Genomic DNA, 14,864 nt, shown 5'->3' with positions numbered 1-14,864 from the left:
ATCTCTGCTGTCTCCTCAGCTCAGTGGCAGCAGCCTAACCTCCCCAAGCCCAAGAAGGTGCGTCCCTCCACCAGCCGCTACGCCGCGCTGACGGAGAGGGGGCTGGACGTGAAGGCGGCCTTCTTCCCCGACTCCAGCCCGCTGCCGCCCGGCGGCCTGGTGGAGAGCGACGACCTGTAGAGACCACAGGGAGGCACGAAGATCTGCGACGTCACCCCAGGAAAAAAAACAAAACATGAAAAGCTGCCCTGGATCTCAGCACTCCTGAGACACCGGGGGAGGGCAGAGTGTAATGATGTCCACCACCACTGAACTGCAGATACAGGAGGAGAGCGTGGGAGGGCAGAGCGAGACGGTTTTCACACCTTTTTATACATTCACACAACCTGTTACATATTACAGAATTCATCAAGTTGCTTCCCCAAAGTTTAATTTGATCAACTGGACCTGGAAAATGATTGAAGACAAAAAAAAAAAAAAAACTCCTTAAAGTGCCTCTCATTTCTGTGAAGACACAAAACAGGTGTAGAGATGAAACTGAGTTACTATGCATGTTCAAGTGGTGCCATTTGAAATATAAATACAGTATCTATAAATACTCACCAGCTTTGTGCGGAGGAGAAACGATGAGTTTGAAGAGACTGAATGATTCAAAGCAAACGTAGCTTTGACGAAGGAGATCACGAGACTTTTACTAAGTGGGCTTGTGTAGCACAGATATCTACAGTATCTGATTGTAGCCAGAGTGTCATTCAGTGTTGTCAGGTTGTAGATTAGCTAACAAGATATTGGACGAGGCCGGGCCTTACAAACTGTATGTTATTTTTTTTTTAGCGGAAGAGATGAGGTTTGGTTAAAAGAAGGCTTGTGTGCGGCAGAACGTAAGAAAGGTTTGGAGTTAACGTGAGGAGACGACTACGGAGGGAGAAGAAGGTTGAATTAGAGACGTGAGACTGACTGGTTGTAAAAGATTCATGACACTGACAAATGGAAAACATGAAAAAGTTCAGCGACGGCAGATCATTTTGGTGATTTTTCTTTCTTCTTTGATGGGTTTATTTTTAGAGGCGTGGATTGAAATGTTCTCACTGGAGAGAGGGTGCTGTGAAAGGTTTCAGTGTATTCGTCACACACACACATCACAGATTGTCCATTTTATTTTTGTATGAAAAAAACGATTTACTTGCCCAAAAGATCTCGACATAAATTATATCTGCAGCCTTCCGTTCACTGATAAACCAACCTCTCTGTATCATGACGTTTTATAAATATATTTACTGCCTTAAATCACTTAATGCAACTGCATGTTACTTTTTTGGACACTTGTACGGTGCCAAACAACTTTTACCAGGATGTATAAAAACACAACTTAGTTTTTTTTTCTCCAGTGTTCAGGGGTAGAAAACACTCGAACATAAAAAAAATAATAATAATAATAATTAAAAATGAAACAAGGTATATTTATATCTTCTATGTACTTTACAAAATGGACATTTTCTGTGTCTGTTCAGAGCTTGCATTAGCTGACTGTTACTGTGTTTGCACATTTCTATGCCAATCAATGCCTGTATATGGATTGTTCTCCTGATATTATTTTAGATTATGAAAGTTAATAAAAATCAAACTCTTCAGAGACAGCGTGAAATGTTTTTACAGACTGGCAGACTCCTCCTAAAACAATGAGAGGAAGCCAAAAGACACATCAGCAGTCCCCATTGGAAATACCGTTCCTGGTAAGAAAGCTAATCGGGGTATTAAAGCGATGCAGAGCTTCAGTTGAACGTCAACACGATCGAGGTTGGTTCATGTAAAGTCCTGCTTTTGATTCTTATCAACGCTAACGGCTTGTTTTAGTCAAAGCTGCATAGCTTTTTAAATCTCATCATGATGGTCACCTCCAACCCAGGCCGTCCTCACTGCAGGTCCACAGCTGTAACCAGACACTCAAAACATTCCCACAGCTAAAAATACCCCAAAACACACACACACACACACACACACACACACACACACACACACACACACACACACACACACACACACACACACACACACCTCCACTACCTCTAATTTCCTCCAGCTGCAATATGCCGGGCCCCTCAGCAGACCCCTCCAGAGGTGGGCTCAGGGGCCGCTGGGGAGGGAGAGGGGCTGGGAGGGGGTCTCCCGGGGAGGTGTGTGTTTGTGTGTGCGTGGAGGGGGAGGGACAAAACACGAGCTTTAGGATCAGCTTCACAGTCATGGAAAAGAAAACAAAAAAAACCAAACAACAGCGTTAAATCTACTGATCACATTCAGGACCCCGGGGCATCGAGGTCTGGACCGGGCCAGACACTCTGGAGTCAGCAGCGTTAGTCATGATTGACTGTCACAAGCATCAGGCCACGCCCCCTGTAGCTGGACAAAGTGACTCAGCAGAAAGGCAGAGCTACAAGACAGTGATCTGAAGGCAGACGTGGGTTTGTCTCCTCTGTCACTGGCAAGAAAACTGCCTTTTAACGACATATTTTGTTTACTCTGAAGGCAGTCCTGTTGATACAGATAGACAGTCTTGAGTTTAATGTGGCCACAGAAAAAAACATTTAACTTCAGCTGTGAAGCTTTAAGTGCAAGAGTTTTTTCTGATTACATCCATTTAGATGCTGCTCAGTCAGTGTCCCCGTCCCTTCATGCTCCTTTATGTCTCAACTCAGACATTCAATATTCCAAAAAGAGCAGAGCGCATCTCCAACCTGCCTTGCTGATATCGTTCTGAGTTCTGCGATAGAAGCCCCCGACTCCCTACATGGCCAGCTGCAGCCCTCCATCGACCACCAGCACCTGTCCTGTGATGTAGGGAGACTCCAGGAGGAAGAGGACAGCCTGGGCCACCTCCTCCGGCTCGCCGAATCTCCCCAGGGGGATGGAGCGCACCGTGTCCTCCTCCTTCAGCCCTGCCGTCATGTCGGTGCGGATGAAACCTGGAGAGGAGAGAGCAGTAAGATGACTGAAATCAGAAAAGTGCTGAGCGAGCAGAGAGAGAACGGTGTTGTGCTGTACCTGGAGCCAGCAGGTTAACCCTGATATTGCGTGAAGCTACTTCTTTAGCCAAGGAGCGAGTGAAGCCTTCTAGACCTGCTTTAGTGGCACTGTAGACACACTGGCCGGCGTTCCCTTTCAGACCCACAACAGAGCCTGCAAGCACGAGACACAAGTCCATTAAGACTACGTAGTACTAGGAGCAGGACCCAACCGATATACCAGCCGGCTGAATTTATCGGTTGATATTGGCCAGTCAGATACATTAGTGTCGGCGTATACGTAGGACGATATGAAACCTTTTTTTCAGAACATAAAGATGCTCGGGGTTCATTAGAAACTGTTCTATTTGTTATTTTTTAGTTATTTATAATTAATAAATTCACAGTGCACTAGTGTCAGTGTGGACAATAAACTGTGTTTATACTGTCAAATATATCAGTATCCAATTTTTTTTTTTACTTCCTTACATCGGCCCCAAAAATCCTGTATCAGTTGGGGCCCATTAAGGGGTGTGCCATATTGTATTGTAATGATAATTTTGATCAAATTTTTAATAGGTTAAATTAATCTAATATCGGGATAATGGCAATATTCTGATATATTGACAGTATGTTACGTGTGCAACTTACACACAACAACAAGCCTGGCCTAAACTGTGGAAGGGATTTCTTTACAAAAGATCAGACGTACAAAAAAAAACACGTTTTTTACTGAATATTTGAAGGTCAACTTTCACTTTTACACAGAAATATAAAACTATAAATAGAATTGCTTTTGAAATGAATAATAAAATGTTTTTCAGTATTTTGATCATATCTCAAGACTATTGCTATCAAAGAAATATTGTGAAATTATTTTAGGGCCACCCCTACCTGGTATGACAGAAATAAATGACTCCTTATCTGACAAAGGTTTTAATATATGCCTAATGATACAGTTCACATACTTGAACCCGTTTATGGATTTTCCTGATATACACTGCCCCCTAGTGGCCATGCTGGAGAAACACCGCTGTTCATGCGCTGCAGCAGTCAGTACCTATGTTAACGATAGCTGCTCCCTGGGTGTGCAGCATGCTGCGCAGCGCTGCCCTGCAGGTCAGCATGGAGCCCAGCAGGTTGGTGTGAAGCAGAGCCACCATGTCTTCTGGCCCGGTCCTCAGTAACAGAGCATCTCTGAGGACACAGACAGGCAGAGTCCTCTTATGATAACATGATATTCATTTATATAGAGGGTGAAATACTTCTGCAAACGGGGCGAAGCATCAGGAGAGGCTCACCTGTTGATGCCAGCTGCGTTCACAAGATACGAGATGTTTCCGCAGGTCTTCTGGATCCTTTCAAAGGTTTTCTGCACCTCCTGCTCTTTGGAGACGTCACAGCCGAAAGCCACGTGGTCGGCTAGAGAGCACGCGCACGCACGCGCACCCACAGTTGTTTTAAAAAGTGTTTTTGTTTGTTTTTTCCCCCCATGTGGTACATTTAGTGAATGAATCCCTGAACACGGACTCCTCCCTCTTATTGTCTGACATTTGAAGTCTGTTAAAACAACCGGAGGACCTGAAGGTGACGCGATTGCGCTTGAACGACGTGAGGGATTAAGATCATGGATTATCTCGTGCTTCTCCTCGAGGCAACGTCATCCAACATCATCCAGACTGAGTGTTCCCTGACTCACAACACATCGACAGCTCAAATAAATCAACGACGTTGGGAAACGCAGAAAGTAAACAGGTGACTGCGCACTTTTCGTTTTATTTAGAGGTATATGCTGCACGTCTGTGTGTGTGTGCGTGTGTGCGTGCGTACACCTGAATCTCTGCGTGTCCTTTACCTCCGTGTAGAGATGCCACGGCGGCCCGGGCAGCCTCTTCGTTCCTGGAAACAACAGCTAACCTGCAGCCGCGCCGAGCCAGCAGGCGGGACGCGGCGCCGCCGACGCCCCTGGAGCCCCCACACACCACCGCCAGCCGGGACATGACGCGCTGCTGCGCCGCAGGGACCAAATACAGATCAACAGTTCACTTCAAATCAAACGACGCGGTCCGGTGACCTCACGCAGGACACGCAGGACACGCGTGCGTGTCGAAAAGGTTGACTGAGTGGATCGAGAGCGAGTGTGAGAGCAGCGGGCGCTCCCGGGCGCGCCCCCGTGTTTTGTTGTCATTGTTATTGCGTCGCTCGTCTTCGGTCGGTAGGTGGCGCAGTGAGCACGCGGAACTTCACCCGCTCTGGTTTTTCGTCTCAAGGTTTGTCTTTGGGTTTTGTTGTTTGCGTAAACACCTGTAGTAGGGATTTAATGCAAAACATGTCAATGATCAAAATTTAAAAAAAAAAAAAAAAAAGTTTTGTCATGATTTTATCGTAGTTTATTCGACTCCTGATTTTCCTACGACGTCTCATCAATATCGAGGCCGATATTTACAGAAATCTTCGTGTTAAAGTATGCTATTTCTTTTACAGGAATAATTACAGTTATCTCCAATTTGTACTAATATGTATCCATGCTGATGCATGTACTGTGAAATACCATTTCATTGCAGTCATTCCTTTTCCTCTGTGCTCCATATGTCATCGTTCCCTCTGGAAATATATTTCACCAAGAAAAGCAAAACTGTCACCGGTGCACACGCACACAATAAGAGTGATGTAGAGAGTGGGTGTCCTTGGCCTCCACCTGGACAGTCCATCAGACTGAGACCTTCTGCCACATTAATTTGATGATGTTGAATCACACTGACAACCGCATCATACCCTCAGTGCAGCAGAAAAACAACCACTCACGGTGTGATCTGCTTTAAATCTGTTCACTGATTTCAGCATTGAGAGAGAAATTGAACTCGATTTGTATTCATATCACCTTCCTGAACACATTGTTTCCCTCTTTCACAGCTTAGTGATCTAATGATACTTACCGGCAGAGCTGCATTTGGCCCTCATACACACAAGATATGGCTCTGTGACCCCTGTACATCCACGTCCACACACACACACACACACACATTCCTGCTTGTGCACATATTTACTATTCAGTACTGAGGATTGGTTCAGACCTGCATGACAAAAAAAACCTTCATGTTTTTCTGGATTTCCTGGAACTATTTTCTTTTCATTTGGAGGTATACATGTCCTGTACAAATACACCTGGACTATTGTGACTTCGGTACATAGAAATCTATTCAAGGAAGCCCAACACGTGCCTCAAGTCTGTGTTCCTCGCACAGTAAAGGGTTCAAGGAGGACTTGACTGACACTCCTTTCACTGAAGTGACTTGAAATGGCTCACCTGCCAAGAGCTTAACCATTAGCAACAATTCTTGACCTTGAGGCTCAATTCCTGAATTCAGCCCTCGGAGATATACATATTTGACCAACTCTGTAGCTCATGTCCTCTATTCAAAAACTTCCTACTTGACCTGCAACTCGCAATTAAGTCTGATAGCAGTGTTCCTGCAACCAATTCTGCATATGAATAATCTGCTAACAAAACAAGCCAGACAACATGAAACCAAGTCAGACAAAATCATTTTGAATACACATGTTCTTTGCGAACAAATGCACTTGTTTTCATTATTCCTACACAGTGCAGTCTCATTCTCATATATCGGAATAACTTATTTCCATGGTAACCCATCCTCTGCAGGGAACGGAGCACAGCACAATGACCTCTCTGGGTGCTTGTCAGTTCCTGTCAGTGTTTCCCAGCTGAACACACTGGGCAGGCTCACCTCTCCCCAAAACGCTCGGCTCTGTCACAGAGCCTCCTCTGCAGCGAGAACCTTTTATTCCCGCAGACACTAATGACCACATGTACCACGACTTCCCCCGAATACATTTAATTAGAAACAACCGTCTGTGCTGCCGATTGTTATGCCGATGTACACTTACTTACTTATAAAGGCAGAGCCTGTGCACTTGTAGGTTTACGAACACCATCCATTGCTTGTAATGGGCCATTTAGTCATTTCAGCAGCGCTTTAGTCAGGCAGTTCTGCTCTGGCTGCAACACCAACATTTATTATTAATTTCAAAAACATATAATTCAAGAGAGTAATCCTGATAGTTTTATATTTCTGTGTAAACGTGATAGTTGACCTTCAAATATTCAGTAAAAAAACATGTTATTGTGGATTTTGTACATCTGATCTCTTGTAAAGAAACCCCTTCCACAGTTTAGGCCAGGCTTGTTGTTGTCGTGTGCAAGTTGCACACGTAAGGTACTGTCCCGATATTAAATTCATTTAACATACTAAAAAAGAAAAGGTCAGTGGAGGGAACACAAAATCACATTATTGTCACAAAATTACGACATCACCTTGAGGAAATTATGGAAACCATTAGCTTTTATTGTTATAGAGATTTTTTACAAAATGTGCGATTCCCTCAAATACTTCAGAATGTTTTTCACATAATAGATTTGTGCCAAATAGGTTGATTTCAGTTTCACCATTTTCAGACATAAAACAGAATAACTACAGACAAAAAAAAAAAAAAAAAAAAAATCAAGTAAGTCACCTTGGCATATAGAAAATCTGTTAAACTGGATCGAGCAAACTTAAGTTGCCGTGTGTTCTGATAAATCAATAGACTAGTAATTATAAAAAAAAAAAAAAAAAAAAAAAAAAAGCTTAATGTTTTGAGACTGTGCAGCGTATGCATGAAAAATCTGGAGAAGTCATTTGGATTAGAGATGGTGTGATAGTGCATGTCGGTACAAATGTGTGCATCTGTGTCGGAGGAAGTCTGACGTGGATTTTTAAACGCTTACCAGTGACATGAAAAGACACTCATGGGGAAGAGTTGTTTTTGTTTTGTTGTTGTTTTTAATCAGAGCCTGAGGTTGGTGTGGTGACTGCCAAGACAACGAAGCAACATCAGGTGACGTCTAAGTACCAAATCAGAAAAAAAATAAAGAAAAAATAAAAGGCCCCTAACAGTGATTTGTACCATCCTTTTCCACTCTCTCCAAATTTCAAACAAACTACAACATATTCCAGCAGTCAGTTACACAGTGGTCCCCTCGATTAACAACTAAACACTACAAAGAAACACGCACTTTAAAGCCAAATTTGGCACGATTCAGTGATTACCTCGACTCCCAACTTGTTTAAAATACCCCCGAGGATCTTGTAGGACTTCCTGAACATCAGATGAATAAGCCACAATATATTAAGTGTTGTGAGGTCCTCTAAGGCAGGAAGGGGGCCGGTCTGTAATGATTCCTAATAATACCTCTACTTTGTAGGATTTCCTTGATTTTATTCCAATAAAAAACAAAGGAGGAATTACTTGCCGACATATTTGTTTTGATGACGCACTTTTCATTTTCTTACATATTCGTCCAAAAACTACTCATTCTTTTCCTTTTATGTTTAACAAGCACCAAAACTACGAGCGAATCCCCTCCAATCACAAAGAACTCGTACAGTAATTCAAGTCAGTACAACACTTAACATTAAAAACACTTACCCACAAAAACAAAAAAATAAAAATAAACCTGGGCTCAAAGTGATTGATTTCAATACAAATTTGAGATTCAATAGAGTTACACTACACACCTCTTCCTGCAGAGTGATGCAATAAAATGCTACTTCAGGCAAACATTCTGTGCTTTAGCTCGCAGTGTTTTTATTGCCACAAGTCACATTAGGAATGAGTTATAGTGTCCAAAAAACTGAGAGCCCGCCAAAGGGTCGCTGTGTTGGGTTAGTGAAACGACACTCTCCGAGAGCAGCAGGTGTCGGCCTCTGAAATGTGTAACTAACGTAAATATACACCGAAAAGAATCTGCGCACTGTTACGGAAATGTTCTGTCGCTCCGGTGATGTAGAGCTCCGTCTGGGTTCGGCTGTTGCCGGGTGGAGGAGGGGTTAGGAGAGCAGCTACTCTGGTCAGTAAATATAAAGAAAAAATAAGGTACAAAGTATGCAATACTTGACGTCAAAGTCCATTTTGGAGTGTTTTTTTTCTTCTTTTCTTCGCATATTAAAACAGTCCCCGGCATCTTTCACCGCTTCGGCTCCTGCTTTGCTAATCACTTGCAAATATTTGATGACTGCAGGTGAAAGCCCTGAACTCTGCGACCTCGACCACACCAGGAGAGAAACAAAGTGGACATCTGCCTGTGAATGGCACACAGAGACATCTAGTCAGTGTTCACCAGGCTGTGAACTGTAGCTACTGGAGTACTCGAATGTGCAATACAGCAGATCTCTCTCACGATCCTCTGGTTCAGGTAATGTCTTCAGAGCAGGGGAAGCATCTTTCTTCCTACTACGCAGCACAAGTGATTTGTTCTGATCCGTTCCACCCGATACGCCGTCTCCTGTCTGCTGACGGTTTGAAATATAACGGCAGAACTTTTATCAGCAGTCCGGTAGAGAAAAGTAGAACTGATGAGGGGGAATACGGCATAAGGCATGTGCTTTACTTAACCCCTTAATGTGTGGCACTACAAAAAGGTCAACCTATGAAATAAGTTAAAATGTGTAACATACTGATATCAACAGTTCATATTGGTTGTTTTAGGACTAATCATATTTGTGTCCTTATGTACAATAAAGTGAGGAACAGTACAAGGCACACATTTAACAGCTGAATTGTTACAAAGATATAAATAACCAACAACAAAAAAAGAGAAGTTCATGAGTAGTGTGCTCTCCTCTAACTGTCCTCTGTGCTTTCGTTGATGACATATCCTGGTTTTCTCGGCAGCTCTTCCTCACGTTCTCTCGCAGGAAATGTCGATACGATGGTGCCGCACCAGCAGCCTTGCGAGTGCTGACCCGTTTGGTTTCTACGGTGACAGTAAAACGAGGCCAGCAGCTCTCAGCATAGTGTGTGCGTGTGTGTGCGTGTGTGTGCACTGTGTGTGTGTGTGTGTGTGTGTGTGTGTGTGTGTGTGTGTGTGTGTGTGTGTGTGTGTGTGTGTGTGTGTGTGTGTGTGTGTGTGTGTGTGTGTGTGTGTTAGATGCTGTCTACAAAGCTGCCGGGGAACAGTCCGGTCCTGCCGTTCCTCTGCAGTGTGCCTTTGAACCAGCCGTCCTCCCTCTTCCTGTGAACAAACACAATGTCGCCCTCCTTAAGTTCCAGCTCAGCATCGCTCTGGGGAGGATATGATACCACCACCCTGTACCTGGGGAGGACAGCCACAAACACAGTGAGTGACTGATACACACGGCAACAATGACAACCGATAAGTCCTGATACCTGTGATATGGTGTTACGCTTTCTGTGTACAGAACAGATAAGCGGGACGACCTGAAACAATGCTACGAAACTGCAGAGCCGCGTACCTCTCACATATGATGGGACGTGCGTCATGCTGTTGGGATAAAAGAGAGGAGCAGGGCTGGCGAGGAGGGGGGGCAATAGGAGCGCATCCATCAAGGGGACTGCTCTTCCGATGGGACTCTGGGAGTGAGGAGGATGAGGAGGATGAGGAGGCAGCAGCAACAGCAGCAGGTTCGGGCTCCAGGCAGCTGACTGAAGCGGAGGGAGGGGAAGTGTCCGGGCCCACGGCGCCCTGCAGAACCTCTCCAGCAGCAGCCTGCTCCGCCTCCAGGGTGGGAGAGGAAGGAGGCGAAGGACGAGACTTCTTCTTATTGGAGGACAACAGCTTCAGAAGACTTTTCTTTTCTCTCTGGAAGAAGAAGACGGCATCATTTTTTTATGTTGGAGAACTGGAGCGACTGCTGAGGCAATGAGAAGTAATTTTCACAGGCGGGTATATTTCTAGTGCCTGAAACACTGTTTCTCTACTGCTGACAGAAAAAACTAGTCGGATAAATTCCTATTCTTTGCAGAAAGGTTTGATGTGTGAAAAATCATGGGTGCTGTTTTCTAACAAAGACAGATCAAACGGAAAGAAAGAGAAACGCTGCGCATCGTCACAACCTCTCCTTGTTGCTGCCGACGGTGAATCCTGTCTGTGATTTGCATTTTAATGAGACACTCTGAAGGCATTTCAATTATCTTCTCTCCACCATGATAAAACATACAGACATCTACTAGAAATAGAAACAGCGACAGATAATTGGATTCATCGCAGAGATTCTGTGAATAACATTGAGAATATTTGGACATATCCCACCTTGACATCTTTGTCCAGTCGGCAGGCGAGAGCTGCGTTGTTAGACGTGGGATTGAGAGCTGAGCTGTTCCCGACAGGCACAGCGAGGACAGTTAAGGGTCTCAGGGCATCGCCCTCCAAAGATGCCGCGCTGACATTGGGGGGAGTCAGAGAGGTGGCAGCGCAGCCCATAGCCCGGGTGCAGCCCTGGGCGGGGCCGGAGCTGGCCTGCGAACACACTGCGAGGTGTGGCAGGTAGGTCACGGGAGTTGCAGACTGGATGGGTGTCACTGCTGCTGTGGGCCTGTCCTGACTGTGACATGCAGCTGCGAGTGGGACATAAAACAATATTAGACATTTAAATTCCCTTTCAGACAATGAGGCAACGTCCAGTAGCCGTTTTCCAGCGAGTGCACCCGTACCTGTCCGGACCGCGTTGCGAGCCTGATTCACCGTCATCTGGGAGCTGACGTGCAGCGGGACTTTGGGCTGTTGGCCTGTGGCTGTCTGAGCTGCCGATACCACCGCTGCAGGGTGGGAGCTGGCAGGTACCGCGTTAGAGCACACGGTCAGGGGTTTGTTGAAATCAGATCCGGGAACGATGGCCCCGAGGGGAGCAGAGGAGGGGCTGACGATGGTGACTCCTCTGCCGGCCTGAGTGCACAGACTCATGGGAACTTTGGGCTGGGTGCTCCCAGACGCTGTCCTGAGGGGAGAGCATGAGAAGACAGGGGAACATTACACATTTACTTTTTTTATATCATAAAATTATTCCCGCGTTCATGTTTAAAAAGGCTCAGTTGATCCTTCTACTTATTTCAACTTTAAAACAACATGGGAGCCTTGTTGGGCGCTAACAAACTTATAGGATTTGCAAAAATGAATGAAATAAGTTTTGTTTTGATGGAAACCATCAATGCTGACAGATTCTGAGAGCTGAACTCTGAGCTGATTTTTTTTTTTTTTGCAAAGTTGGAATGTGTCTGAGCGCCAAAAACCTCCTCAGCTGAAACTATCTGTGTAAAAGAAAAGTAAACAAGCAGCTGTGGCTTTACCAATACAACATTACAGATATATTGTTTATTTTATACACACTCAAAACCAGCAAACTAGAGGAATGATGAAGTCATGACTATGCATGACAGTCACACGTACGCATGCCAGGTTTCACATCCATTTGTCTGAGTGTGCAGAATGTGGACAAGCATGAAAGGCTGACGGTGAATAAACGACCGACCTGCTGACTGGGCTCATGTAGTTCCCGGGGAAGACTCCAATCTTGCCCGTGTGCATGGAGGTGCCCTTGAACCAGCCGTCCTGACAGCGTTCCAGCACCAGAAACATCTCTCCCTTCCTCAGCTCCAGCTCGTCCTCCTTACGAGGAGTATACGGGAACATTGCCACATAGCTAGATTTAAAAAAAAAAAAACAACAACAACAACAACGGTAAACATAGATGAGACGTTTAACAAACACAAATACAGACACAACTGTCACGGCTGATTTCCCCCCCCTGATGGAAGTATTTTGTACAGCGTGCCATTTGTTGTTTGCTGTCTAGCTGTACATCTGTCATCATCTCCTCAGAGACCCTCCAGCAGAGACGGCGCCCTCTGACCCAGAGAAAATCAGCACTGGAGGACAAAACAATTTGCAGGTCATCTCTCTACAGCGGCGCAAAAATAACAAACAGGCGTGGACGGGAAGCCAGCGACACCAGAGACTCAACTGGGATGTTTTCAGTCAGACGTAGGTGTTGTCAGGGGGGGAGGGAACACAGTCTGACCTGTGTGCAGACCCAGATGACGGCGGGGAGGGCAGGCATGAGTGCATCTAATTCTTATCAGGTGTGTGGGGTTTCTTTGGGGGGGAGTAATGAGGCTAAAGGTGAGGGGGTCAAAGGTCAGGGGGTGACAGAGAGGATCTTCCAATGGGACCCAGGAGACTGTCACACACAGGTTTTGACCCTTTCACCTGTGCACAAGCTCACACTCTGCAGGCTCACTTTGACAGCTGGGGGGAGGAGGCGGGTTGGGGGTTGGGAGGGGCGGGGTAGGTGGGTGGGGGGGGGGTGTCCTCCCTCTGAACTGAGCATGTGCGCTTCAAGGCCCCGGGCCATCGGTGTACAAACCGCTTGTGACATTTCACTGCACATTTAAGAAGACTGCATATTTTGGTGTGGGACTGTTTTTATAACTCACACTGTGGGTCTTTGTCTCCCACTTTGGTCGCTTATGCTGGGGGAGGGTCTCTGTCCGGCAGCCAGCGAGTACGCCGCTCCGCCGACGGAGGACTGCGGGGGAGGAGGAGGGGGCGGTGGGAGAACATCCTGTAAAACAAGAATGTAAAAAATAAAAATAAAATCAGATTTACGTTTAAGTACAATTTCGCCACAATTCATTACTTATTTCCTCTCGTTTAGGAAGTGGAGAGACAAAAAAGTAAAACGAGCCTTAAGAAAAACAGAGAACACGTTACGTAAGCAAAGAGACCAGTTTGTTTATGAGCAACAAAAGGAGAGAAGGAGAATGAGAGATCATCTGTCATTTGGGTTATTCCCTCCGGTTTGCTGACACCAGGGGAGAGCGGTTTGGCAGACATCATACAGCCTTGTCCCCGACTTCCCCTTCGCAGCGCAAGGATCTCCTATTTTGCTTGTTTGTTTGTTGCTAGGAGACCACATAGCTAGATGTCAAATCCATTGCAGTATTTAATTGGGACCATATGAAATGAAAAACATGTCTGTAGGCACACTTCAGAGCAACCCTCAAACCAACCACGAGTGGATTCATCTTGACTCACTTGTTTTGCCTTGTTGAACGTCTGCGAGGTCAAAAGAGACTCAGGTTTTTTGACTTGACGCTGATGATCGCAGCGTGTTTTTAGATTTTCTGTGTGCTTTTTGTGCTTCTAGGATTAAAATGGAAGTCCCCAACATGCTATGTCAACATAAGTCACATAAAAACACCACTTTAAAATTATATATTTTTTTTAGAAAAAGCCCAAATGAGCTTTCAGTGTGTGGGAATGTCACGACAACTCCTACCCAGGAGCGAGACGAGTCTTCCCAAGCTCAACATTGGCAGCGCCGAGCAGCAGAGTAATAGCTTCCATGACACACTTGGGGGGAGGAGAGTGGCACAGACGGTCCTGTGGTATGTGTACAGGCCTATGTGCATGTCTGTGGCGATGTGCGTCTCGGTTCGCTGCTGACGCTGGAGCTGAGATAATTAGGTTGCCCGCAGGCTAGAGAAATCATCTGTACAAAAACATCATGTTGGGTTTCCAAGTGAAGCGGAGAGCTCAACCTTTTGTGTACACATTCCTGCTCATTCAGAAACTCCACATGGCAGAGCATACACACAGACAGACGGGAAGTGTGCGTGCTGTTTTGTGTGGGCTGAAGGGAGTTCTTGACACTTTTTTAGTTGTACCGACTTTTAAAAAAAAAAAATTTATTTCCCCTTCTGCACAAACGTGTCAAAAACTTGTTGGGAAGGGACTTTTTTGCTAAAAAGATTTCTCGGTGATGCCGTCTTTATGGAGTCTGTTCACAAATTTGGGAATATTAAAACTCCTGTGTCTCATTTGACAAGAGAATCTAGATGAACACAGTTTCACATCCAAACAGCCTGATGTAAGTGTGAGATGAGGACGGTCTATTCCAGGCTAACATTACTGTGTGCGTTAGCTCAGTGCTTGCAGACAGAATGTACATTACAGTGTGTACATTTATCCCTTTTATGCACGCATGTTCAACCTGCATAATGTTA

The 14,864-nt window shown here is 45.3% G+C and overlaps 3 protein-coding genes across 9 annotated transcripts in view; 1 reads left to right on the top strand and 2 right to left on the bottom strand.

Moving 5' to 3' along the window:
- The window catches only part of palld (palladin, cytoskeletal associated protein), a 54,206-nt gene extending 52,573 nt beyond the window's left edge, over positions 1-1,633 (top strand). For all 7 annotated transcript variants that reach the window (XM_069699308.1, XM_069699309.1, XM_069699312.1 and 4 more), the window contains one exon: positions 20-1,633. In XM_069699308.1, the coding sequence (XP_069555409.1) occupies positions 20-180 (161 nt within the window). In that variant the 3' untranslated portion in view covers positions 181-1,633. The remainder of the gene's footprint in view (positions 1-19) is intronic.
- On the bottom strand, positions 1,142-5,091 carry cbr4 (carbonyl reductase 4). Its single transcript, XM_069699330.1, has 5 exons — positions 4,855-5,091; positions 4,301-4,421; positions 4,060-4,196; positions 3,040-3,174; positions 1,142-2,960 (listed from the first exon to the last, which is right to left on the bottom strand). The coding sequence occupies exons 1-5, from the start codon at positions 4,997-4,999 to the stop codon at positions 2,782-2,784; spliced, it is 717 nt and encodes a 238-aa protein (XP_069555431.1). The 5' UTR covers positions 5,000-5,091; the 3' UTR covers positions 1,142-2,781.
- Positions 5,092-9,936: 4,845 nt separating this feature from the next.
- Positions 9,937-14,864, bottom strand: part of sh3rf1 (SH3 domain containing ring finger 1) — a 28,399-nt gene continuing 23,471 nt past the window's right edge. The window contains exons 7-12 of the mRNA XM_069699306.1: positions 13,293-13,420; positions 12,329-12,499; positions 11,514-11,797; positions 11,113-11,417; positions 10,316-10,662; positions 9,937-10,155 (exon numbers count right to left, since the gene is read on the bottom strand). Coding sequence (XP_069555407.1) covers positions 9,987-10,155; positions 10,316-10,662; positions 11,113-11,417; positions 11,514-11,797; positions 12,329-12,499; positions 13,293-13,420 — 1,404 coding nt within the window. The 3' untranslated portion in view covers positions 9,937-9,986. The remainder of the gene's footprint in view (positions 10,156-10,315; positions 10,663-11,112; positions 11,418-11,513; positions 11,798-12,328; positions 12,500-13,292; positions 13,421-14,864) is intronic.

The sequence above is a fragment of the Brachyistius frenatus genome, unplaced genomic scaffold, assembly GCF_029030835.1.
Source record: "Brachyistius frenatus isolate BFR_SWC_R1_liver_20210118 unplaced genomic scaffold, ASM2903083v1 Contig_29, whole genome shotgun sequence".
Taxonomy (NCBI): domain Eukaryota; kingdom Metazoa; phylum Chordata; class Actinopteri; family Embiotocidae; genus Brachyistius; species Brachyistius frenatus.
Note: the sequence above shows the minus strand (reverse complement) of the source record. Positions and strands in the feature narration are given on the sequence as shown.